Source organism: Lonchura striata, chromosome 23, assembly GCF_050655825.1.
Source record: "Lonchura striata isolate lonStrDom1 chromosome 23, ASM5065582v1, whole genome shotgun sequence".
Lineage (NCBI taxonomy): Eukaryota > Metazoa > Chordata > Aves > Passeriformes > Estrildidae > Lonchura > Lonchura striata.
In genome coordinates, this window is record NC_140725.1 from 6,095,284 (window position 1) to 6,122,002 (window position 26,719).

Consider the following 26,719-nt stretch of genomic DNA (forward strand, 5'->3'; position numbering starts at 1 on the left):
TTTGTTTACTGTACAGTAAATCTTTAATGTGCTTTACTTGTAATTGAGTTTGGGACCATTCTGAGTGCATTGGACGGTGTTGCTTAAGTTTTATGCATTTGTAGATAATTTATCAGAGTGATAAAATAGATACAGAAAAGTAAAGTATTACATTTTATTTTACAACATTCTCTGTGTTTTTTTCAGACTTGAAAGAACTATAATTATACAGGCTAACTAATTACACTTATGCATGAGAAAGTCTTTGTTCCTTTAAAGGCAGAGGGTGTTTGCTGAGACTGTCTGGCACCACCTGAGTGTGTGATGAGTGTTGCCAGACTTCCAAACAGGTTGTGTCACATAAAAGTATGAGTATATATTTAGGGTTCCCCAGTTAGCTTTTTGGACAATGAATGAAGATTCACCAGAAGAGTCAGCTAATATTTTAAGCTCTGTTTCTTGTTCTGTATCGCATTTCTTACCACACATGGCTACATCACAAGGCCCAGAATCACTGTCCCCTAAATGGGGTATTTCCCCATCTCAGTGGGGGTTCTAATGAGCAAGCAGCAATCACTGCTTCTTACTGACTGAGGCTTGGGTGTTGTTGGGGCTTCTGGGATTTTATACTGCAATCTGAAAAGCAGCAGTGCAAAGGAGATGGAAAAAAAAATTCAGGAAATGTTTAAAGCAGAGCTGAGTATGTGTTGGGTGCAGGAATTATGGCAGCTAGCAAACTGTCTAGTGAACTGTGGTATGACCAAAATGAGGCAGAAATGACATCTTCATACTACATTTACAAAAATAAAGTTGTTTGGCCATCTTTAAAAGCTAGGTTTAAAATCATACACCAAGCAAGAGAAGTGTAGCTTAATGCCTTCATGTAATTTCCTCACTCTAAACTATAAGGTTCTTTTAATGAAAGAAATATGGTGCATCAATCTTCTCACAAAGTTCTAAAAATGGAAGTAAGTTGTGTCAAAAGGTTAAATACTGCAACATCATCAGACATCCTTCAGCATGTTCCAAAGTAATTTCTCACTAAAATAAAAAAGTACCTTTTAATTTCAAGTTTGAGTCCTGTTTTAACACACTTGAATCTTCAAGATCTCAAAGCAGAAGTTTAACAGCAAACTTAGTATGACATGTGATGGCTGCTTCAGGTATTGGGCCAGAGAGACCCCCTTACCCTCTCAGGGTTTGAGCATCCCCCAGATGACCCTGTCCCGTTGTGGTGAGCATCTATAGTAAATCTTTGAGGTTTGGAGACTAAATTTCAAGTCAAGCAGCTGTATTTCCCACAAAATTAGTTGCACGTGAAACACACTTCTTCATGCAATTCTGCTTTTCCCAGATGAGTTTTGTGTGTGCCTGGCAGAGTGCAGACTGCACAGTGCACGCTGGTGTTACAGAGCCTGTTGAGCAGGGTCCTTCTGTCCAGTTCCTGCTCTTTCCATGGGCTGGGATACACCACAGGACAAGACAGAGACAGACATCATTTCTGGCTGCCAGGTATGGAGACAAGTCCTGCAACATTCCTCAATCCAAGAGTTGTATTTAGAAAATGGTTGAGTTGCTTTGGGCTGCACAAAAGCAGCTTGGAGGCATTTTCCTGTGGTGATGTGGCGCTCCATGCACTGCCAGGACTTTTGGTAATGTGAAACACTCATAGGGTGTTCATACTTCAGTTGAAAGATACCTGTGCAGCACTTGTTACAAAAATTGTATCTTGCCCATTTTAGAGACTTGTGAGTGTGATTCAGTCTTTGATCTCCATCATCTACAAAATTCACTACTGACTCAATGAGGTAATAGCTGTCACACCATCAAAACTGTACAGCTTGAACATACATCTTTATCCCAGTTTCTTCGGGCTTTTTTATCTGATCTAATTGCCTGGCACAGACGAGTGTTGGAGAAGGAGGCCACAAAACGGTAAAGGTTTGAAGAGTTTTTACTGTCTATTTCTGTTTTCCTGCCATGAAGTAGACCATAGTTTTCCCTCCCAAGTGCTACCAGAATTTGTCTTAAAAATTATGTAACATTTCCAGCTTCTTGCTTTCAAGTATACGGGAGAAACATTTTGTTCTGCAGTAAAAGAACACCATTGCATTGACTTTCCAAAAAAAAATTCTTAATGTGAAGAGCAGATACCTCAGAAAAAACAGTTCATGGGGAATGTTGCTTCCATTTTTTAAATTATTGTCTTGAAATGTGTGGATTTTATAGGACAAAATGGTGCTTATTGGTTGTGCATGCCTAAATTCTCCAAGGCTGTGGGCTGCCCTGCCATGTTCCCTGGGGTAGTAAAAACCTGTAAATACCTTTACAATGGGAGACATTCCAGTCTGATCTCTCTCTTTCTAGCAGAACCCTCAGCAGAGCCAGCAGCACTTCCTCATCTACCCTGTTCTTCTGCAGGGATATATTAGGTTACAGAAAAAGCTAGGCTTCAATATATTTGACAGGTCATTCTTCTATATAGTTTTAAAAGGTAACTGAGAGATAATGAGAACATTAAGTTGGCACTATTTTATTATTATTTTATTAATGATTAAAAATACAGACATGTTCTATTTCAGACCGATAGAAATTAGATAAATGGCTGATACTAAAATGCCATATCTAGAAGTGGCTCAATGTTAACACCCCTTTTTCTGCATCTTTGTCAGATTACACGGTGCCTGTGCTCTGCATGGAACACTCATCTCCTGCCAGGTGAGCTCTGAATTTTGGCAGCACCATGCTGTCTTCATTACAGAACATTACAGAGGCCAAATCTGAAGTGCGCATTCAGGCTTTAAATCAGCCAGTACTGCAGCAGTCAGTGTTAATTATTGTACTTCTCTTAGTTTCTTTAAAAGGTTTTGGACAAGTACTAATGAGGCTTCATATGTGTTATTGTGCATGGTCCAAGTAACTTAAACTGAAGAAAAATAATTTAATCATTTGCCCAGATCCTTGCCATGGTACCCCCCGACACACCCTTCACTGGGGTGGCCGTGGCGGGCAGAGCTGAGCTGGAGCCCAGCACGGAGCCCACCGTGGAGCCCCTCACGGAGCCCAGCGCGGAGCCCACCGTGGAGCTCCGGAGCCCAGCACAGAGCCTTCTACAGAGCTCCTCACCAGAGCCCACCGTGGAGCCCACCATGGAGCTCCTCACGGAGCCCAGCACGGAGCCCACCGTGGAGCTCCTCATGGAGCCCAGCATGGAGCCCACCATGGAGCCCCTCACGGAGCCCAGCGCGGAGCCCACTGTGGAGCTCCGGAGCCCAGCACAGAGCCTTCTACAGAGCTCCTCACAGAGCCCACCATGGAGCCCACCATGGAGCTCCTCATGGAGCCCAGCACGGAGCCCACCATGGAGCCCAGCACGGAGCCCGCTGCGGCCGTCCCTCACGGAGCCCAGCACGGAGCCCACCGTGGAGCCCCTCACGGAGACCCTCACAGAGCCCACCATGGAGCTCCTCATAGAGCCCAGCACGGAGCCCACCACGGAGCCCCTCATGGAGCCCAGCACGGAGCTCCTCACAGAGCCCAGCACGGAGTCCACCATGGAGTTCCGGAGCCCAGCACAGAGCCTTCTACAGAGCTCCTCACAGAGCCCAGCACGGATCCCACCGTGGAGCCCCTCACGGAGCCCCTCACGGAGCCCACCGTGGAGCTCCTCACGGAGCCCACCGTGGAGCCCGCCGCAGCCGCCCCTCACGGAGCCCGGCACGAATCCCACCGTGGAGCCCCTCCCGTAGCCCCTCCCGGAGCCCGCCGCAGCCGCCCCTCACGGCCGCCCCGCCCCGGCCCGCCCTCGGTTCCTCCGGCCGCCGGGCGGCGCCGCAGCGTGCGGCGGGTGGAGCGGCCATGGCGCTGTCCGGCGACTTGTGGACAGAGCTGCCGGCTGAGCGCCGCATCTTCTGCTCCGTCCTGCTCTTCTCGTGGGCCGTCTACCTCTGGGAGGCTTTCCTGGCGCACCGGCAGGTCGGTGGGGCTCTGGCGGGGACAGTCGCTGGCGGGCGGGGCTGTGCCGGGCCGGGCCCGGCCTCACGTGGAGGGTGTCCGGGGCCGGGGCTCGGTGGGCTCCGTCCCCTGCCTGTGGAGCGGGTGGTGGGAGCGCTCGGAGCGGCGGCTCGGCACCCCCGGCAGCCCCGTCCTCATCCCCGGGACAGCTGAGAGAGAGCGGTGGGAGCAAAAATGAGGAAACGCGTGAGTTAAAATAGCGGCAGTTTAACTGGGGAAGGAAAAAAGGAAGGAAGTGCTGCGAGCTGCCATCCCCGAGCAGGTGATGGCTGGGCAGCCTCCGAGCGATAGCCGCCCTGGAAGGCGCATCCCCGTTTTTTATTGCAGAATATCACGCGGAGGACGGAGCGTCCCTTTGGTCAGGTCCTGGCTGTCTCCAGCCAGGCACATCTCCATCCCCAGCCTCCCCCTGGCAGCTGCAGCAGCAGCCGCACCCCGGGTGTTTCAGCCCTGGAGCAGGGACAGAGCATCCTGATGCCCCGCACAGGGCAGAATGTGTTTTGAAATGACAAAGGAGCTTTTCCTTAGAGAACAGGTAAATATACTGAAACAAGACAGCTGAGGGAGAAGACTTTTAGTCTTAAAAATAATTTCAAGTGGCAAGTTCTTTGCTGAAAATCAAATAGTACCTGTTTGTGCAGCCACTCTGTGTTCTGGTGATGTCACATGGTTTGCACAGGAGGATCTGGTGTGTGGTTTCAAAATGAGTTTAGCTGTTAACTGTGGTGAAGTAAGTAAGTTTTTTCCACATCCTGTGGAAAAATCAGTTTGTGTGATCTGTATTTGATCACACATAAATAAGTTATTAAGTCAGCAGTTAAGTTCCTGGTTACAACATAACAATTATGCTTCAGTTTTATATTTAGAACTTCATAGAAAACTGGAATTTAGGAATAATTGTTCCTTTGTGTGTTGTTTTTGCTTTTTAACTTTCTATGGTGGCACATGGGATCATTTAGGTGTTATTTTTAAATCTTACTTATCTCCTTAAAAAAATTAGGTGTAGACTTTTAAGTTTTGTCTTCAATTTTTCAGAGGAGGGTGTATAGAACAACAACACATGTGCCACAGGAACTGGGACAGATCATGGACTCAGAAACATTTGAAAAATCTCGTCTCTATCAGTTGGACAAAAGTACTTTCAGCTTTTGGTCAGGCCTCTATTCAGAGGTTGAGGGCACTGTAAGTACCTTTTGTATGATATTTTTCATGTCAAACTGTGAATTACTTTGGTTCTTAGTGATCCCATGCAGCTGCACCCCTGGCATTCTGGTGTCTACAGCAAACCCTGGCATTTATATTCTGTTTTTGTTTGTGGCTGTATTTGCTACACAAAAAGAAGTAATTATTCAGAAAGCGTGTAATTTCTTTCTGCAGTGCTGAGTCATACTGCACAACTACAGTCTTAACTTACATTTTAATTATACTCTGTAGTAGTTTCCATTGCAAAATAATTAAGCAGCTTGAGAGTTATTTTAAATTGTTAAAATACAGACCTTTCCCTGTGTTTGGAGGAATGCAACTGCTTTCATTTTTAGATAAAATTTAAGTAGAAAGTAAAAAGCTTGTGAAAACAGCAAGTGTACCAATGGATATTTCTAAAATATAAGAACACTGGGCAAGTAACATTCACATATATGAAAAAAACAGAACCATTAAGTTAGAAAAAAATATTTATGTGTGTGATTTACACTCTTAGGAGAAAAGAAACCTGTTCTAACTCACTGCTGAAACACATTGCTCATCACTGGCACAAAAAGGAATCCTAAAATGCCTGGCATTGCAAAGTAAAATTGAAATATGATCCTAGTTCATGATGAACCTAAGGAAGCATAAATGTCAGTTATAAAATATAATGAAAATAGGATTGTAAAATAGAGTCAGTCATGTAACTGTAGAAGGATGATGCAAACTCTGTACTCAGAGGTTTGTGATACCTCTTGACTTTCATATTTCCTGATCTCCTTTGTGCTGCTTGACCTGTACTTCATTTCCTTTTGTATGAACTTGTAAGAAGGATGTTTTGTCAGCGCAATCTGTTATATTCCTCTTGTTGGGATTTTCAGCAGAATTAGACAATTTTTATGAGTTTGAAAAGTTTTTATGTTTCTGACTGATTTTAGAAGCAGTGTTTAATTTGGAAACCAAAGCTGCTCTCTGGCAGTGGGCTGGTGGGTAAGGTGAGGTGGAACTGCCTCACAAATACAATGAGTCAAAAGGCTCTGAAGCTTTTTCTTGATTTCAAGAACTTTAGCCAAAAGTTCCTAAAGAAAATATGCATAATTGGAATGAGCATCTTTTGCCACTGAATTCAGTGCCCTGCTATTCAAAGGCTTGAGTCAGTTATCTGTGCTTATCTTCATCTGGGCCTACTGTTGTTACAGTTGTCCAAAACATTGTAGCTACTAAATAAGAGAGACAAGAGTTTGCCAGATGGATTGTTAGATGAATAAAAAACTGGTTGGGTAACTGCATACAAGAGATAAAGCAAATAGCTCAGTTTTGAAGTGGAAAGCAGGGATGGCTCTCAAGGGCCCACATCTGGGTGAATGCTGTTTAGTATCTTGCTTTGATCATTTCCATCTCCTCCTGACACTGAAAATGCACCCTAAATGTTAGGTTGTAAGAGTGAGCTTTTTCAAAATAAAGAAATATATAAACCCCTAGTGTCATCAATAGTGGAAGGCTGCTTGCTTGAAAACTGATTTTATATATAGTGATGCATCCATCACTCACTAAGAAGGCAGATGTGAAATATTTGCAAGTTGAGTTGTATGAGAAATGCTGCCAGGCCTGGCTGTGAGCTGCAGTGAGCACTTGCTTCAGTAGCTCTAGCTTGGGCATTTCTTAGATGTTGGTTACCCCAGATGTTCACTCCAGATGTTCCTTGGCAGCCAGTATGTCAGGAGAGGCTGGGAGCAGGCAGGAGGAGGAGACCATGGAGCTTTCTGCAACATGGCTGTAGCAACTCCAGTACTGAAAGTGAAACTGGGGCTTTTCTCTGGGCAGGGAACACAGGTGAACCTCAAGGAGAAGAGGGCAGCTCCTCTTCAAGAGGAGAGGCTGCAATATGAATATTATGTGTGTGGGTATACAACCACAGGGCACACGAGCTTTAAAGGCTTCTGAAGATGTACCTTAGGTCTGAGCCACTACAGTGGCAAAGTATACAGAAAATAGGCTTGGAAATATGCTAGCATTTCACAGGAAGAATATTAATTACCTGTTCTCCTTCTGTAAATTAAAAATTAATTAATGACAGATATTCCAGGCTTGTTTTATCACTGTTAAGATCAGAGGGGTGGCACAAAAGCTTATTATAAAACTTGTATTATTCACCCTTAAAAGGTTCTTATCATGCTGGAACATTAGTAGACTAAGATGACAGTGTGTTCCATACTGCCTCTGTGGTATGTGGTTTTGTGTTTAAGATGATTCTTCTCTGTGGAGGAATTCCTTTTCTATGGAAATTGTCTGGTCAGATCTCTGGTCGTGCTGGGTTTGGACCAGAATATGAGGTAAGTAGGCTTTAAATTCCTGTGAAAGTGTTTGGTCCCTACTGCAATAATTATTTTTAAATTGGTATTTAGTTAAAAGTGAGATTTAGCTAACCTGTAATGCAGTAAAAATAGCAGATATTTTCTGGTGCACACAATGACTCTGTGATTCTGAGAACTGGTAACAGTAAATTAGCTTGCTTTTAAATTAGCTTACTAATTAAAACAGCCTTATGTGTTAAAAGCAAAGTCTGGTATCTGCTTGAGGTGGTGGGCTGGGGTTTAGGGAGCTCTTTATTTGGGTGCTTTATTTTTACTAATCCTAGAATTTATCCACCTGCACACTAAAAGGGTAAGAAATTTGAGTCTACTGCTTATGTTACCTTTGTGCTGTGAATGAGGCAAGTATCCAAATCCTTAGTAAGCTATTACAGTGAGCAATAATTAGTCATCATGAACAAGTTAATTCTGTGAATTTATCTAGCATCATCTTCTAACTGGTTTTTGACCTAAAAGCCATCTTTAACACCTGGAATATTTGTTAGTATGGGTTAGTAAATAGGTGGTTTTGATATCAGGTTTTGTTTTGTTTTTTAGATTGTTCAGTCATTGGTATTTCTGCTGCTTGCAACACTCTTCAGTGCAGTGACTGGTCTCCCATGGAGTTTATATAATACATTTGTCATAGAAGAGAAACATGGCTTCAATCAACAGGTATTGCAGGGAGCACTTGTACTGACCAAATTGGCTCAGATTGGTTGGATAGACTGGTCCTTTCATGAATGTGCAGCACAACATAATGGTTTGGGTCAGGCCTAACTAAGGAAGAGTGCATCTGCATGGGCTTGAGTCCATGTAAATGTAAGGAGCTACTAGGAGAGTTCCTTTTTGACTGACTCTGATTTTCTTATGACACTGTCATTGCTGCTTTGCCTTTTGTCTTAACTGAAGGGATCAGCTCACTAACCAGAATGGCATATTAATATTTACATTGACATCACTGATCTAATTTATCCTTTCTTTGCAGACTCTGGGATTTTTTTTTAAGGATGCTATCAAGAAGTTTGTTGTGACTCAATGTATTCTGTTGCCAGTGACATCCCTTCTGCTTTACATTATTAAAATAGGGGGAGACTATTTTTTTATCTATGCCTGGCTCTTCACACTGGTTGTTTCCTTGGTGAGTATGAGAAGATGTTTGGGTTTCTTCCAGACTCCAGTTTACTGCCATGGATGCAGCTGAAAGGAAATTAAGAAAAATCTAAATTTCCTGTGAATTTTAATGTCTTCAAACTTCAACAGAGTGTCTTGTTCTCAATATACTTTTTCAGGAATAATAACTCTTATTAGTTGTCCACATTAATGTCATATATATAATCTATTTAATACTGGTATGTCTTCATCCATTGAAAGAGAAGCATTGATAAAGCTTTAGAATAGGTACTGGAAATACAGCACTATGTGGTGATCTGTTTTCCTTTCTCCTGAATATAGAGGTGAGAACCAGAACAGATGTAGTTGACCTACGTTCCTCTCTCTCACCTTTCCTACCACAAGCTAGCATTTTATTTTTGCTCTGCCTGCACCTTGCTGTTGAGCTGTCCACATAGATTTTGTTCTGAGGTTCTACAGATACTTTAGACCCTGATATAACAGGGGTTGGTCTATCTTTTGTACTACAGAAGGTAGAAAATAAAACATCTTGGCAGAGCTGCAAACTTCTGTATTGAAAGAACATTTCCTGGCTCACTCTTTTCCTCTGAGTTCCCTCCACCCCTGAGGGTTCAATGCATTCTTAGACAATTGGTGTCTTGCCACCTCACTGCAACTTTATAGTTGCAGTTTTAGGCCTTAATGTGTTTGAACAGCCTTTGACATGCAAAATCATCCTAAGAGGTATTAGATTTACCCTTCAGAGTATGGTTTAGGGAAAAATTCCAGTTCCATAATTCTGTAATCAGAGTTAGAGTTGCATCCTCCTACTAGTCTGTTATGCCTGCTGATACCAAGGCGTTACACAAAGATCTGGGATAAAACCTTAAAATTAGGCCCCACATGCTATATGTTCTGAAACACTAGTCTGGACTGAAAAGCTGATTTTTACTCCATGAAATACCCTCCTACACCTTCTGCAAAATATCTGCAGAGATTTAAGCCCCTAAAAATTACAGTTACAAAACTTACTTTACTGGTGTTTCATACTGATGCCCCCACTTGCTGTGACTTTGCCAAAGTCACTTTTTCTGATTTTTGATTTCATTGGACTTTTTCAGCAGTGCATACACTGTCAAAAGTCCAGGTACTTGTTTTCAGTGAAACAAAATGTATCAGGATAATTTTGAATTTAATGTTGATGTCCGTTTGCCTCTCATGTTCTGTTCCTTTTTAGCTAACCAGAATTTAAACTTATAAAACAAATAAATAAAAATAATTTTGTAGTGATCCAGAGTGTGAGGAAAGGGAGTTGAGCTTTCCTTTCCACCATATTATTCTAGTTCTGCCTTTCTCAGCTGGGCTGCAGCTGTTTGAAGAGATGCAGGTGCAATGCAGTGATGTTTTTAGGTCAGGGCTATTAGTTATTGTGGAGCCAGAGGCATCAGGCAGACAACTGCCTTAGCCCTGCAGATAGCTGGGAAACACAGAAAGCAGGGGACATGAAATTTCTTGCCTCCTTTTAGACAGTTGTTTTGCAAGTTAGCAGGAATTAGTCCCACTTCTTCTATCCCTTGGTGCCGGAGCTCACCCTGGGTTGCAGGGTGGCTCCATGTGGTGGAAAACTCCCTCCTCCAACCCAAGCTTCCAAAGAAAGGCTCAGCAGTCTCTTGTTGTTTGGTCTCAAGGCAGTTTATTGCAAGTTATCTAAAAGATTTTCTTCTGGGGCTGCTGTGGTTTGCTCACAGCTCAGGCAGAGGCACACACACACCCTGACATCCTCTCTGACCCCGACTGCTTCTTCTCTCCCACCCAGGGCTGCTGCTCTCTTTTCTATGGTACATTACGTGTGACATGGTTACAGGTTTTCCCAATGCCTATTACCTATATTAAATGGTGCTTTTCTATCTTTTATATGGTACATTACGTGTTACATGTTCACAGTTTTTCCCCAATGCCTATTACCTGTATTAAATGGTGCTTTTCTAGTCTAAACCAATCTGTGAATGCCAACATCACCAAGAACATGGAAGTAAGGAAGAAGAAAGAGGGAAGACAGGGCAGGCCTAAATCCCAAATCCATCTTAAAACCTCTGACCCCCATGTACAAAACCAAAACCCCCCTGTACAAGCATTAAAACCCTCCTGTACAGCACTAAAAAATTCTTCCCTCTACTTTGTAATTACTTCTACTCTAATATCTAAACTTTTGTGACTTCTTGTTCTTCCTGCAAGGTTGGTAAATCATTCCATGGTTCAAACCCAAAATCACAGCTGTTTGCAGCTGCCTGCCAGGGTCTCAAATGCCTCCAACCAGGGCCTGGAACCTCCAAAAATGTCTGGGGGATATTTTGAGTTCCGACACCTTGGTTCCTTCATCTCTTCAGCTGAGTGTGAAACACTTCAGAGCTTTCCAGGATTGCTGGAAGTGACAGCCTTTCACTGGTGAGCCCCCTGCTCCCAGAGGCCTTGTCTCCTGCACTGTTCACAGCAGTTCTGCTCAAGTGTGTGGGTGGTTTGTGCATAGTTTGCTGGACTGTGGGACTGGCCACCAGACAAAGCAGCCCATGGAGAGCCTGCGTGTAGATCCCACTCATGCAGGACTCTTGACTCATGAATGACTCATGAATTCTCTATGACTTTATCAAATGTTTTTTTCTGAAATTGTGCCCTCTTTTTGAACTTTTTGCTTCACCTTTAATACTAAATACTTTTGTATGCCCTGTTCTTAATATCTGCTTGTGTTTGCAGGTGCTTGTTACAATCTATGCAGACTATATTGCACCTTTGTTTGATAAATTCATTCCACTTCCGGAGGGAGAGCTCAAGCAGCAAATTGAAACAATGGCAAAGAGCATTGACTTCCCATTGACTAAGGTGTATGTTGTTGAAGGTGAGATTTTGTTATTTTTTTAAACAAAAAGGCATTGTCATTTTAAATTTCTGGGATTTTAGCATTGACTGTGGATGCTGTAGTAGGGCAGTTGCTTGCATTGCTCAGATATTGCAATACTTGCCAATGTCTGTAGCATTTTCCTGTCTTTTTCCTGAAGCTCAGTGGACAGCCTGAACTCATCTTCTGGTTGGAAGCATTTTCTTGGGTCTGTGGAATGGAAATACACAACTTGCTCAGGAGTGGAAGCACAGAAGTATGCAAGATTATAATTTTACAACTGTGAAACAAAGGGAATAGCTGTTCCTATTCACCTTTGCTGGCACATTTGAAAGAATTCTACATAATTTGGCACAGGTTCTTTGCCTGGAGCAGTGTGAATTCAGAATGCTCTTTCCACTCTAAATCTGAAATCGCAATAGAATTTGCTTTTCTTCTTGGACACTAGATGTTCACAAGTGCTCTTATGGTTTTAGTATTTTTAGTGATTACAGAGTACATTTCTCTATTGGAGTCATCATTACTTAGATTTTAGAATATATTTCAGCTTCCAAACAGATCTGCTTGATGTACAGTTCATTTGGGGACTTTGAGAATTCCTCTGGAAGAATCTGGTCTGTACAGGCTTCAGTGCATGGGATTATTCAGATCATGGTCTTTAAATTTTCCCCATCAGGTTCTAAGCGTTCTTCCCACAGCAATGCTTATTTCTATGGATTCTTCAAGAATAAGAGGATAGTACTCTTTGACACACTCCTGGAAGACTATTCTGCTTTGAACAAAGAACCAGCGGAAGGAGAAGATGGTGAGAATGAAGAAACAAAGTCTAAAACCAAAGTGAGTTTGTCTTTCATTTTGCTGTTTATATTAAGTTCTTGGTAAGATATTCCCTTGTGTTTTGTAATGTATTTATAGGTCTTGAGTAAGTTGCTAAAACCCAAACACTAATGATTTCAACACCAAAGTATGCCTGGTTTGCTAATTGGAATTTCTGGGCCTGTGTGAGTTGTGCAGATAGCACCAGAGACTAAAAATCCACAGGGGCTTTAGCAAAACATTAGTTCCCTGCATGTAAAAACTAGATCTTCCCTATAATTCTTTGAATAAGGGACCTGTTTGGGATCCTCATCTTCTCTTGGGACTGCCATACCAAAGTTTCCCTTTGAAGGAAATAGTTTTAATTCTTACTGTGGCAATTGTGTGCCTTTTACTGCATGCGGAGGTTTTGGTGCAGGAGGACAGACAGATTGCACATGTGCATCCTCCCATGCTCTGGTCAAGAACAGGATGGTGGCCTGGCACTGGCCTCTCCTTTGATGTGCAGCTGCACATCATGAGTCTGCTGGAACAGCTGCTGTGGCCTCAGAAGAGTATGGAAATGACTAAAGCTAATAGAACATTTTCTGAATAACCTGGAGGAGTTGCCCTGGCCTTGTGCAGATTGGGCCTAAGGTTAGGCCAATGTCTAGATTGTTGTTCAGTCCAGCTTCTGTTCCTTGACACCATGTTAGTGGTGTCCACAGTTTTTTTGGTAAATACTGCAGAAGTGGGTGGTGAGAGGAGGGGATGTTGAGCTCACCTGATCTAGTCATAATGAGAGTCTGTGTTCCATTTCAACAGGTTCTTCAGCGTTTGTGTTTGCTTCTGACTTGCTAATGGAACTTTGAGGTGCAGATGTCCTTCCTAATTATAGCTTTAAGGTGTGTCAGGGCTTTTTGAAGAGGACAGTTCCTTTTAAAAGGAACAGTAATGCCTTGGGAGGAAGGCTACATGTTGAGTGCTGAAGGAAAAGTAGGAACAGGGCTTTGCTCTCAATTCTTCTCTGAAGGTCTGCAGCTCTGAATAGCTGTTTCCAGTGTAATGCTCTGCTTGAGTAAACAGACAGGATGAGAAGGGATAGGAGAGTATTTGGAAGGCAAATCTTCCCGTGTTCTTTCAGGTTTGCATCAGCATGTCTGCATACATAGAAATAAGAGATCACCACCTCGTAGTAGGAATCTTCTTAACCTTAAAGGATTATGTTTCTATAAATATCTTCATGAAAAAGGCTCAGCAAGAAATTATATGTGTGTTTCTGGTATGAGAAGGGAATGGCCTGATCTAGGGACACTTAAGTGATCAAGAAAAAAAAAATAGTAAATTCATTTAGTTGTGTTCAGGCATACCTGATAATATTTCTGCTTTGTTATTCCTCAGAATAAGAAACAAGGATGTAAAAATGAAGAAGTTCTGGCTGTACTCGGTCATGAATTAGGTCACTGGAAACTAGGTCATACTATCAAAAATATAATCATCAGCCAGGTAAGTTATTTTAAACTGTTTTGGTTTTTTTGGGGGTTTTTTTTGTTTTTTGTTTTTTTTTCCTGGAGCATTTGTAATTGTAGCTGTTTCCAAATGCCCTCTTCCACATTTTTTAGTGTACATGCACCTGATATGCTGTGTGACAGGAAGGTGGTCTGGATCACAGCCATTCTACTTTTCTGTTCTGTGTGTTTCAATAACAAACAATATTCTGGTATCTTCTACTTTTAAAAAGACCAATAAAAACCACTTGGATAGCTAATCACACCCTCTAGAAAACTTGGTAATGCATAGTCCTTCTCTTGGCTCTGAAAATCAGGCAAGCAGTGCTTTTACAGGACACTGCAGAGCTTGGATGGAAGCACAGATTGTTTCCAGGAACAGAAATACAACACAGCAGAGACACATTTTGTTTGGCTTTAAACTTTTCAGAACCTGTACTTAATTCCAAGGAGATGGGTTCTATCTTGTACTCCCTCCTCTCTTCTTGCTTTTCCATCTCCCTTCATTATTTCTTTTTTGCTCATTGGCAGAAAATACTGGTTCTTTTACTGTTGCATTTTCAGAAAGCAGGTAAAGACCGACTGTTCCTCTCTGTTTATTAGTTCAAATGTAATCTACTTGTTTTTTTTTACAGTGGCATCCCTGTGCAAATCTGTAATATGATGTTATGTAAAGACTTATCTTAATCAAGAATATTTTTTCTTCTCTCCAGATGAATTCCTTCCTTTGCTTCTTCTTGTTTGCTGTGCTAATTGGTCAGAAAGAACTCTTTGCTGCATTTGGTTTCTATGACACCCAGCCTACCCTGATAGGCTTGATGATTATTTTCCAGTTCATTTTTTCACCTTACAATGAGGTAACTTGTTTTCAAGACATTTTCTGAAGTATCATCCTATTTAAATAATGATTCTGTTTTTTCAGGGGAAGCTTGAATTTCTAGGGGCTGTATTGGGTGTGTCATTTTGATAATCAGGCTTAGTGCTGCATCTTGGGTAGCACTCCCAGTTTCAGGTGTGGCTTGGATAAAGCTTAGTGAGATCAGTCTGCAACCACAGCCATGTGTGGGATGTGGGAAGCTAGATTTGGTGGTATTTACTGGCACTGAAGGAATCAGCAGATACCTGAATTTTAAAATAATTTTAATGCATTTCTCTCCACAGGTTCTCTCATTTTGTTTGACAGTATTAAGCCGACGATTTGAGTTTCAAGCAGATGCATTTGCCAAGGAACTTGGGAAGGCTAAAGACCTATATTCTGCTTTGATCAAGTTAAACAAAGATAATTTAGGATTCCCTGTTTCTGACTGGATCTTTTCAATGTGGCATTATTCCCACCCACCCCTTTTAGAAAGACTTCAGGCCTTGAAAGATGCAAAGCAAGAGTGACAGCAATGATTGCTGGTTCAGAGACAGTGCTTCCATCTCAGAAGCAAAGTTCAGAGCTGCTTTTTAATTTTTTTTTAATGGATAATGCAAATTAAGTGCGCTGTTAACAGCACCACAGATCTGAGTATCCTGAAACAGGTATTAAATTATAAATGACTTCTTTTTAACAAAAACAAAACTGTGGAACTTTAATTTAGAAAAAGTGCTGGGTGAAGACCTTCCCCCCCACCCGCCACACTGACTTTTATTTCCATATCATAGTGTAGACTTTTAAAGGGAGAAAAACAAGTGTAGACTTCAAAGCACCTTTCTCTTCAAGTTTATGTATGCCTTGAACATTGCTTTTGATCCTTTTTCTATTCTCAGCATTCTGTGAACCTTCCCAGTCTCACCCTCTTCACAGTGAAGAGGCTTTGGGTGATTTGATTTCCTGTATGATACTTGTGCTTGCCAGTGTGTTTTAAAAAATGCAGCTGCAGGCTTTTCTCCTGCATTCATGTGTGTCATAATGAAAAATGCTACTTAATAAAACCTTCTTTCTCTGAAGTGTGGGAAGAAGGATGAATTATAGCTGAGGAAATGTACCATGTCTTCCTTGAAAATGAGCACTAGGTGGTATTTAGTAGCATTATAGTGGGATTAGGCTGCTCCTGTTGCCCCAGGGCTGCTGGGGGTATGGAAGGATGTTACAGAGAATCAGAATGGGACCCACACGTTTGAGAAAATTGCTAATTCTCTCTTGTTCTCCCTTTTTTCCACATCTCAGTTCCTCTATTTCTGTTGTGCTTTGCTTAGATTTCTTGTGTATATGGAAGTGTCCAGTTGCTCAGCCAGTATATCAGAGTCACACTTTTATTCTGAGGGGGCTTATCCTCCATTCCATTGAGGGTTTTTCATTCATATGAATCCAGCTGAAATAGTAATGTTGGCATACTTATTCTTCATCATTGTTCTTGTATGTTAAAATTCTTACATATAAAAAGCCCAGAAAAAGTTTGCCCGCATTAGTTACTGAGGAAAAAAGTAGGTAAACGTGGAAATGGCTTCAGCATTGATTATCTCAAGACTTTTCTGATGAAAAATAGGATTATATTTACTTTTGTTGAAATAAAAATAAGATATAAGTTTGCATGTGCATACAAATGTATAAATGTGAATAGACATACTCCATATAAAAATCAGATTTTCACTCTGCAGTAAATTAAAAAGTTCTGCTCGGCTCAGGACAAAGAGAGAAGTCATCAAAGCAAATTGTCATTGTTTCACATGTCAGAATATTCTCATACATTTTATTGTTGGCTTACATTTGTTTTTCTGATCATAAGGAAAAATGCCTTATAAGATGATGGGCACAATGATGTCTTGGGTGAAACAAGATGTTGCTGAAAGCCCTTTGTATGCCTTATTCTAATTGTGTTTATACCCCAGCAAATATGGAGCTAAGCTATAGATATGGATTTAGGAGACAGTTTTACAAGTCTGGAGAGCCTATATTTGTCATGTGAACTGTATTTAATAAAAGGCCCTCAAAAATGAAAGCATTCACTTGAATCTGTCAATTCAGAAGAATAAAAATCTCAAGTTTTGAATGAGATGTTGGCTGGTGTAAAGCTATGGAAAACATATTAAGTGTGGTCTGAGAAAATAATTTTTCTTATCCACTAGGTAAAAATTGTATGCAAAAATTAATTTTCTGGCTATTTCAGAAATTTGGGTAAATGCAGACAAAAGGAGATTAAAGTGTGAAGGTGGAGGAAATGCCGGTTCCTATGGAAGCATGAAATACTTAAATTACCTAGCTCACAGGTGAAGATAGTGTTCTTATAGCAGTTGCCTGTAACTCCTTTTCTCTCCTATCAGTATTTAGTTATCTCTGCAGTTCTTCTAGCTGTTTTTCATATGTAACTACTGAACAAAGTTTCAAGAGTTGGTCCCATTCTGCTCCAGTTGCTTCTCAGCTCTACAGTTGTCAGTGTGTGCTGCTGAGCTACCTGCCTACATTGCTGCTGGGCATCTGGAGTGCATCAGCTGCATCTTGCAAACCTTCTACAGCCTCAGATTGCTTCCTGTCTCCCTGAGAATGGTCAAAATTACACCTAAATCTTCCTGTGCACCTTCTGCCTTCCCAGGTACCTAAATGCTCCCACAGTGTCTTCTACACAGCCACGTGATAAGCCAGCACCAGCTTCGTGACAGTGGTCTGCTTAAGAGCAGCCACCATCCCTTCCAGGGAGTGGCCAGTTTTAAGGAAAGAGGCAAGCAAATTAGCAAGCATGCATTTAGTGTTCTGTTACCTCTAGCAAATACTTTTCAGAGACTCAAGCAGAATATCTCTGAAATCTGTGGGACTGCTGGGCATTCAGCAGCAGAGTCCTGTCCAAAGGCTGGAGCTTCATCTTCTGCTTCCTGCCTTACCAGCTTTTTCTGCTGGTCTGAGTAGAAACCTGAGAGAAGATACACTGAGGAAAAGCAAACTTTGAAAGGTAACAGAAGGACTAAAGCTTGAATCCTTTGTGAACATGAAGCTTGGTGTGTCTTGGCAATGTATGCTGGCAGCCCAGAGAGCCACATCCCGTGGGCTGATCCCCAGCAGGGATGGGCAGGACAAGGAGGGGATTCTGCCCAGCTGCCTCCATCTCTGGCATCCCCTATACAGAAAAGGCCTGTTGGAATGAGGCCAGAGAAGGCCACAGAGATGTTGGAGCCCCTCTGCTCTGGGGACAGGCTGGGAGAGCTGGGGCTGTTCACCTGGAGAAGGCTCCACTGAGAGCTCAGAGCCCCTTCCAGGACATAAAGGGGCTGCAAGAGAGCTGAGAGGGACTTTGGACAAGAGCCTAGAGTGACGGGACAGGGATGGATGGATGGCTTTAAGTTGAAGGAATGTAAATTTAGATCAGATAATATGAAGAAATTTACTGAGGGACAACTGGCACAGGTTGCCCAGAGAAGCTGTGGCTGCCCATCCCTGGAAGCGTCCAGGTTGGATGGGGCTGGGAGCAACTTGGTCTAGTGGAAAGTGTCCTTGCCCATGCTTTAAGATGAGCTTTAAGGTCCTTTCCAACCCAAACCATTCTGCGATGAGATAGGCATAAACGTCTGCCTTTCAAAGCGTTTCAAGCACCTCCATTTGTTCACGCAGGACTGGCGTGGCCCCTGTGGGCCGCCAGCAGCGGTGTACGGGGGGCAGGTGGGCGGGCTGGGGAGCGGGGGGAAGGTCGGTCGGCGAGGGCCGGGAGCGATGCCCGGCAGCGATGTGGATGTGCGAGGGTCGGGAGCGATGCCCGGGAGCGATGTGCGAGGGCCGGGAAGGATGTGCGAGCGCCGGGAAGGATGTGCGAGCGCCGCGCCCGCTGAGGCCCCGCGGGGCCCGGGGCAGCGGCGGCGGCGCGGGCCGGGCGCGGCTGCCAGGACATCCCGCGAGCGGCAGGGGGCGCCGCGGCGCAGGAGCCGCCCGCGGGCCCGCAGCGCCCCCTGCCGCCGGCGGCGGGCCCGGATGTGACGTGTGGCGGCGCCGCGGCCCCGCGCGCTCCTTTGTGCGGCGGGGGCGATGCTGGCGGGCGGCAAGAAGGGCGCGGAGGCGGCGGCGGGCGGCGAGGCCGGGCCGGAGGCGCCGGTGCCCCCGCCCGCCGCCGCCGGGGCGCTGGGCTCCTCTTCGGATAGCGGCGGGGCTTCGGAGCGCACGCCCCGCAAGAAGGAGCCGCCGCGGGCCTCGCCGCCGGGCGGTGCGTCCGAGCCGTCGGCCGTCGGGGCCACCCCTGCGCCCGGCGCCGAAACCACCGGCATCGCCGAGACCCCCGAGGGCCGCAGGACCAGCCGCCGCAAGCGAGCCAAAGTAGGTGTGGGGCGGCCCGCTTGTGGGCCCCGCCGGCGCCTTGTGCGCGACGCGCTCGGGCCGGCAGGGGCGGTCCGGCCCCGGTCCTGTCGGCCGGCCCTTCCTCGGGGAGTCCCGGTCCCGTCGGCCGGCCCTTCCTCGGGGAGTCCCGGTCCCGTCGGCCGGCCCTTCCTCGGGGAGTCCCGGTCCTGGTCCCGGTCCCGGTCCCGTCGGCCGGCCCTTCCTCGGGGAGTCCCGGTCCTGGTCCCGGTCCCGGTCCCGTCGGCCGGCCCTTCCTCGGGGAGTCCCGGTCCCAGTCCCGCTCGGCCGGCCCTTCCTCGGGGAGTCCCGGTCCCGGTCCCGGTCCCGGTCCCGCTCGGCCAGCCCTTCCCTAGAACGTCCCGGCCCTGCCGGGGGCTCAGCCCGGACCGGGCCCTGCCGAAGGGGGCGGGGAGCGTGTCCGGGACCGAGGGCTCCGGTGCCGTGAGTGCGAAGGACACGAACACGCGGGCGCGCAGGAAGCCACATTGGCTTAAGATTAAGATCGGGATCCCCTGTTCCACCTCACTTTCGTGGGCTCTGGGGAGAACTCGTGCCCTGTCATAAAGGAGGGCTTTCTGCAGCTGTTCAGGAACTTTCTGCGGTTTCTGACTGGATATCGAGCAGTAAAAACACCCCAGGTCCATGGCAGTGCATTTAAGCGCTCGGGAGCTTACATTTTATCAGTAAATTCTTGTGTTGCTGTGGTATATGGGTGCAGCTTCTCCAGGCTCATGTGCACGGGGTGATGCTGTCTTTGCAGGGTTGTGAAGGTGATGGCTGTGCTCAGTCCACTGTTCTTCACCTTCCATTTATTGCTGTTGGAGAGCTGAGTCAAAGCTCTGTAAGGGTGGGATTTAACAATGAACTCTTAACAGCTGTAAAGGTCTCCAGTAGTTTGGGTCTGTAGTATGTAATTGTCATCTGTTGTTCTGAATATATAAGAGCATAACCTTTTTTTTTGTGAAACCTTTTCTTGGAAACCTTGTTTTAGAAGATAGTGAAGATCTTTAATGTGCCCTGGGTTGGGGTGTTTGACATGGAAGCTGAAATTACTTTTTGGAACTGTCTTGTCCTGTGGCATTGAATGTGGCTCTTCAAAGCTGTTGTGTGATGTGATGACTGAACTTGTCCTTCACACATAGCATCTGTTGGGTTGGTCAGTCTGGTGCATCTTTTAAAACAAAATAAGGTGGGTGTAGACTGGACATAAGGAAGGCATTTTTTGCAATGAGGGTGTTGAGGCCCTGGCACATGTTGCTCAGAGAAGCTGTGGCTGCCTCATCCCTGGAAGTGTTCATGGACATGTTTGGACAGGGCTTGGAGCACCCTGGTCTAGTGAAAGGTGGAATGAGATGGGTTTGAATGTCCCTTCCAATGCAAACCATTCTGTGATCTTCAGAGGCAGCATTCCTTCTAGTAGGAATTAGTGCTTTATGTGGTTGTGTGCTGGTGGTGTTTGCACTGACAGTACCCATCTGCAAAGGCTGTTTGTCTCTTGTGACACCATCTGTCCCCTTGAGCACTCAGGCCAGCATGAGGTGACCTTCCCATGAATGTTTGTGGTGTGAACTTAGTTTGGGAGGGTATCTAGGTTAAAAATAAATCTAGGGAAGAGCTTAGGATGTTTAATTGAACTCAGTTTTCTTCAAAAGTTGTGCAGCTCAAAGGGAATGGGAGATTTTGAAGGGTCTTTGGACAGAAGGAAACTGTGTGTGGCTTCAGATACCCCTGGTAATGTACAGATGTGCTGAGTGGTCACCACTACTTGCTTCAGAGTGGGGGTTCACAGGAGGTCCTGCAGGTGCAACACTGTGAAACACTGAATATGCTGGACATTGTGGAATGTAAATACATAAAAGATAGCAAATAATGGATTATATTAGTATCTTAAAGAATCCAGGGTTTCCTGTACACAGGCTTCCCAAAGCTACCTTGAATTCTGCCAATTATTGCTCGTTTTTAGTGGCTGAACTGTACTGTGAAAGATTTTTTCTTTTGGTGAGATATCCAGAATTGTCTTTGTCATTTCCTGGTGAAAGCTGATCTGTTGGATGTTGGAGGATCACTAGCTGCTTTCTTTTTATTTTTCGTATGGCTGCATTTTGAGAAGTTGTTTTTTTCCTTTCCAGTCATTAGGGGAATTCAATAGCGGTGTACAGAACTTTCTTACTTTGGATTAAAGCTTGCTTGACTAACAGTATGAGATGCAGCCCTTCCAGACTATTTCTTGGGGTTTCCATGTTCCTTCAAGTTGGAGTGAGTCTTTTTTGGCTGATATTTTTATTTATTTTTGCTAGAGAACAGTAACAGAACAAGACATAGATGGCAGAAAAGACTGAGGGGGATGAGGGGAAGGGTTGTTTCTTGTGTTGAGCCACTAGTGTGACCATTCTTGAGAGGAAGCAGCTGTGAGCCTCTGTACCAGGACAAGATTCCCAGTAAGCAGCAGACCATACAGGGCACAGGTGGGATTTCTGCAGGAAATCTTATGTGCACTTCTGGTCATCTGTGCTTAGCAGATGAAATTCAAGTTTGAGCACATGAAGTGGACACAGAAGCTGCTTTTCATCCCTTGGCAGGGATGTGAAGGAAGGGAAGAAAACCTGAGAGGTTAAATGATAATATAACACACATAAACTGGGCTTGATGAAAACTCCTACTACAGGGCGCTGGAGATTTTTTTTTTAGGCAAAAACATTTGGAACTTGTTAAGCTTTGTGTCATTTTATAACATGGTATCTGCAATAAGAGTCTGCATAACTCAAGGTAACTCAGGACTTTTCTTTAAACTGTAAGCAATTTTGTTACTTGCAACATTAATGTTAGTAGCCTGACTTACAGGCATCTTCAGTGTGTTTATGTTCTGTTGTGCTTTTCACAGGTCGAGTATAGAGAGATGGATGAGAGTCTTGCAAACCTGTCAGAAGATGAGTATTACTCTGAAGAAGAGAGAAATGCTAAAGCTGAGAAAGAGAAAAAACTACCCCCACCACCTCCACCAGCTCCTGCAGAAGAAGAGAATGAAAGTGAGCCAGAGGAGCCATCTGGTGAGTAGAGAGAGACCTTCTCCTCTGAAATTATTCACCTGATTTGTTCACATAAATTAGGTAGGGCTGGGTGCGGCATCATGAATCCCATGTCTGGTTTCAATCTGGTTTTGAATAATTGTTCTACAGTGTTTTATTTGCTGGCCCCATATGTGGAAAGAGGGGAGAAACACAGAACAGCCTGATAAAGATAGGGATATGCATTAATGTAATTCCAAATGAAGCCAAACCTCTTGTGCTAGGTCTCATGATCCTTACTGACTTGTCTTTGGAAGCTTGTTGACCAGAATAGCCTCTCTGACTCCCTGCTGCCACACCTGCTTGTGTATGAGCATTCAGTTAGGTCGGGTTTATTGGGGGGTTGTTATGCAGAAGAACAGATTTCAACTACTGTGATTCCTGTGGCTTTAAACTGTGAGTCTAGTTTTAAGTTCTGGTTGGATACTGTTTGCTTAAATTTCAGTATTAAATTTTAGTATTCAGTGCTTTCCTTTTTAGCTTAGAGAGAACTTAACTTTACATTGAGATGTTTTTTGGTCAGTCCTGTTCAGGAGGCAGCTTTTGAAATTTGTGGTAGTAGCAGTACCCAATTCTTTACCTCCATTGTGTTTTACAGCTGGCACCATTAGTGAGCTCTGTTGGAATCACTCAGCTGCCTAGAAGGTGGTGCTTTTGCAAAGTTCAGAGTCAAGAGATTTCATGAGATAATATGTATACTAATTGGTGTTAGACAAGAGCTGAAATCTAGCAGTTGAATCTTTGCAGGTTCATCACTGATGTGAGTCACTGTTAGTCTTCAGTTACTTACATTTTCTGTCTGGCTGGCAGGTTTGAGAACATAGCACTGATGTTAGCTTGGGGATATCTACCCTCAGTCACAGAAAAAATATTAAAAGCTGTGGGTGTGTTTTATCTCTTACAATTTGCCATTGTAACCTCTCCTTGTTGCAGCTGTTGGCTCCTGCCTTGATACAGGAGTACTGTAGCTCATGTGCTTGACAGAAATGTTTGCAGTGATAAAACTCCTGTCACCCCAGTTGTAGCTGATGTAGCAAAAAAGGAATTTTAATAGGTGTAATTAAGCAAATATTTTAAGCTTTCTATTTAATTTAGTTTAGACATTGTGTTTAATCCTTGAGAGCTAATATTAATATGCTTTTTTATTTCTCTCAAATATCATTTTGTGTCTCTAAGAATGGTTATTGAAATCAGTTTGAGGCATAATTGGTGAGGTACAGTGGAACAGGTTTTGTCCCATGAAGGAAGAAGCATGGAAGATCAGCAGTGATGATTCATGCTGTTTTATACACACAACAGTTACTTTGCAAGCACTGTATTTAGCCATCTAGATACAATCAATTTTTAAATAGGCTGTTATTTAGCTGCCTAGAAATGGGTAGATTTCAGGTCACCATATCGTTTTTCTATTCCTAGAAATTCTGTGAATATGCATGAAGCAATAAAGTAGAAAGAAGACAGATTTCAAGCTGTCATTCCACAGCTAGTCTTGCTGTAATTTTAAAGGTTTCTGAGACTATATATATTTCTGGATCTCTCTAATTTTGTCTTTATTGATATAGGTGTCAAGAACATCAGGTCATCTTATGCTGGCTGTTAAAAGTGCATTGAAACTTCTAATTCAGCCACCCCTTAGAAGGAGGAGGTGGCATGGAGTCTGCTGTGTATAAAAGTAGTGTTTGTAATTGAGGTTTTCTCTCTCTCTGTCACTTTGAAGGAAAAATTGAAGTGTTCAATAAATACTGAATTGGACAGTAATACTAGTGGAGGATTGCATACTAAAAATCTAGGAAATTTTTAGTTAGCCTGGCTATTACTGTTAATTTATTTTTACTGCAGACCTTAAAAAATTCATTTCTGTGTTTAAAGCCTGTAAAAAATGCAGGTAATGCAGTAGAAGCATAAAGCTGTCACATTACAGCTTTTGAGCTGAAAAGCCTGATTGTGCAATTTAAAAATGTCCTGGTGCTAGTGTTGGTATTTCATTAGCCTGTCCCCCAGACAGCTTATGGTGAAGGGGATTATTGAGTGTCACATAAAGGTGACAGCACAATGCTGGTCTTCCTTGAGTAGGTTCCATTCATGTGTTCAGCTGTGGGGAATTCCAGGTGTTCTGGCTATTATAATCTGGATTTGCAAGACACACTGCATGCTGTTGCAGAGCAGTCTTAAAAGGTGTGACAGTGTTTCATGGTTAAGGGAATTTTCTGAGAGCATCTCTCCTCTTTTTACTTGAGGAATATTGTCTAATACCAAAAAGCTTCCAAACTCCCTTTCAGTGCTGACTGATGACATTTGTTTTCTTGTTTGTCAGTATCCCTTTTAGACTCAAGGAGCTCGCTTCTTTTGGTTTTTTGGGTTTTATTTTCCTCTAAAAATCTTGGGTTTGTTTTTCCTCACCAAATTGGATTTTCATTTTTAGAACTACAGAAGATTTTCTTTACTAGCTCCTGGCCTTTTAGTGTTGTCAGTATTCTTACTTTGTGGTAATCCTATATTTTTAGGTGCTGTTTTCCAAGGAGCTGAATATTCTCAAGATTAAGATCAAGGGAATGGTCAGACTTAGTGGTACTTTGTCTCTTAATTTTATCTGACTTGTCTGTTTTCCTAAATAAATTCAGTACTCTGTGATACTCATGTGCAGCTCTTCTTAATTTTGAGACAGTGGATAATTATATGAAGTAGATTCTCTTCTGGACCTTCTTCCTCATTGCTCTTCAGCTCATGTTCTGTTATTCTATTGCCTTGAGACTTTGAGCAGATTCTGCTCTCACACAATTCTGTTGAGCTGCAGTAGTTTGATGTTAGCAGGGATCAGTGGTTTGCTTGCTGCTAGCTCCTTTTCAGCTAGAACCTTTCTTCCAGGGAAGGAGAGGTAATCTTCACTAGCAGGCCTTGTTTCCACTCCTCTCTGCTCAGACTGAGTAGCATTTAGAATTATGTCCAAACAATTAGTAATAGTGATGAGAAGATGAAGATTCTGATTTCCTTCTGTAAGTAAGCCAAGAGCAATTTTTTCCCCTATGCTCATTGTCAGTGTTTATTCAGGAATTATGAAAGCCATAGACTAAAGTCAGAGTCTGTTTAATTTCTTAACTTTTGGAAGGCACAGGTGAAACTCTTATTGCAAATTAATGGCCTATGCTTGACTGTAAATATTTGGGTTTCAATTGTGTTAGTCTCTCCCAGAATGGAAGCAAGTCATGAAATGTTCCCTGCAAAATGAAGTACTTTCAATGTAGATCAAGTAAAGAATTACATCTTGCTGTTGCAGATACGTTTATTCACAGAATCATAACTTGGGGCTTGTGAGGCCTGTCAAAATACAATTACTTGTCACAGTCTCTCTGTAAAGTTTTTTTGTTTCCAGGCTGGCAGACTGATTTTATACAAGTACTAACTATGGCTCCTCTGCTGTACTGAGGGAAAATGTCTGTCTTGTTTCAGTTCCTATTTTGTTTTATTTGTAGATGTTTAATGTTGTGACATTCTAGTTTAATCCAGTTTAGCACAGTATGGAAACATTTTTTTAACTTCTTGTGTCTTTCTTTAGGGGTTAAATCTGTAGTTCAGATGAAATTCTTCTCAGTTAGTGTGTCCCCTAAGACCCTTAAATTACATTCTGGCAAAATTATCCACCCAGACTCTAAAGAATATTAACAATTGTGTGTTTAACCTCAGGTTAGACCTTGCTCTTACCTGTTTGGAGATTACACCTGAACAGTTGTGCTCTAGGAAGTTGCTGTTCCATTCCAGTGACCTTTGCAGTGTGTTTCAGTGCATGTTGGGTTGGACTTGATGACTGTTGAAGTGTGTGGTTTGAAGGAGCTTTGGTACAGCAGGAGCCAGCTGAACAGCACTGAGCCACCTCTGGAGTGTGCCATGGCTTCCTGAGCTCTGCAGGTGATGGGACTTCAGGCAGACATCTGCTGGTGGAAGAACATTGCTCATGAGCTCACCTCAGAGTCATTGCCTCCTGTGAAGTGAGCAGGGTGTGAGGTGTTGCAGCTGTACTCATCTCTCTTCTCAACACGCTCTGGTCCTGCTTGTGTTGCAGTCCTGTTTAGGACTTAGATGCAGGCTAATATAATTCTGAGACTTCTTCAGATCTTTCAGATGCGTGCTTAGCCTTTCCTCGTGTTTCCACCACTGGGAATGTTGAAAGACTGATGTCTTTCAGTGCTGGGTATTGATCACATCACTGATCAATGGTATGATGTGTATTTGGCTTCAAAGACAATCTTGGTGTGTTAGAACACTGATGGTGTATCAAGGGTACTGAAGCCAAATTAGTAGTCTGAGCCTTTCAAGAATTGTTCTACCATCAAGCTTAAAGGAAGGGTTTATGGGGGAAAATAAGTTCTCCTGAACATAAGAGGCTTTTCAAAATGCTTTAAAATACCTCTTTGGGATGTGGGGAGACCTGGGAGCACCAAAGCCAAGATTATGTAATTCTTAGCGTTTGAGATCCATAGAATCTGATGGTATCCATCTGCCAGATCATAAGTATTTAGCCACCAGGAATGCTACATATGGTGTACTTCTTTATTTCCCATAAAATCTGATGTAAAGCGTTC

The 26,719-nt window shown here is 43.4% G+C and overlaps 3 protein-coding genes across 8 annotated transcripts in view; all 3 read left to right on the forward strand.

Annotated features, from left to right (window-relative positions):
• The first annotated feature begins 634 nt into the window (after nucleotides 1–634).
• On the forward strand, nucleotides 635–3,828 carry LOC146765568 (uncharacterized). Of its 4 annotated transcripts, none has more exons than XM_085559847.1 (3): nucleotides 635–1,920; nucleotides 2,652–2,697; nucleotides 2,937–3,828. In XM_085559847.1, the coding sequence occupies exon 3, from the start codon at nucleotides 2,946–2,948 to the stop codon at nucleotides 3,726–3,728; it is 783 nt and encodes a 260-aa protein (XP_085415973.1). In that variant the 5' UTR covers nucleotides 635–1,920; nucleotides 2,652–2,697; nucleotides 2,937–2,945; the 3' UTR covers nucleotides 3,729–3,828. The 4 variants fall into 4 exon arrangements, with proteins under 4 accessions (XP_085415973.1, XP_085415972.1, XP_085415970.1 ...); XM_085559846.1 differs by having other exon boundaries at nucleotides 635–1,914; XM_085559844.1 differs by having other exon boundaries at nucleotides 635–1,491; nucleotides 2,937–3,754.
• On the forward strand, nucleotides 3,822–16,765 carry ZMPSTE24 (zinc metallopeptidase STE24). 2 transcript variants are annotated; one of them, XM_021554839.3, is made up of 10 exons: nucleotides 3,822–3,954; nucleotides 5,029–5,175; nucleotides 7,425–7,511; nucleotides 8,088–8,204; nucleotides 8,518–8,670; nucleotides 11,394–11,535; nucleotides 12,212–12,372; nucleotides 13,732–13,836; nucleotides 14,552–14,695; nucleotides 15,000–16,765. In XM_021554839.3, the coding sequence occupies exons 1-10, from the start codon at nucleotides 3,838–3,840 to the stop codon at nucleotides 15,222–15,224; spliced, it is 1,398 nt and encodes a 465-aa protein (XP_021410514.1). In that variant the 5' UTR covers nucleotides 3,822–3,837; the 3' UTR covers nucleotides 15,225–16,765. The 2 variants fall into 2 exon arrangements, with proteins under 2 accessions (XP_021410514.1, XP_085415969.1); XM_085559843.1 differs by lacking the exon at nucleotides 3,822–3,954 and adding an exon at nucleotides 4,047–4,528.
• A 1,960-nt stretch (nucleotides 16,766–18,725) lies between these two features.
• Nucleotides 18,726–26,719, forward strand: part of KDM1A (lysine demethylase 1A) — a 28,059-nt gene continuing 20,065 nt past the window's right edge. The window contains exons 1-2 of one of the 2 annotated variants that reach the window (XM_021554803.3): nucleotides 18,726–19,056; nucleotides 21,959–22,124. In XM_021554803.3, coding sequence (XP_021410478.1) covers nucleotides 18,772–19,056; nucleotides 21,959–22,124 — 451 coding nt within the window. In that variant the 5' untranslated portion in view covers nucleotides 18,726–18,771. The remainder of the gene's footprint in view (nucleotides 19,057–21,958; nucleotides 22,125–26,719) is intronic. The other variant, XM_085559849.1, reaches the window with a different exon arrangement.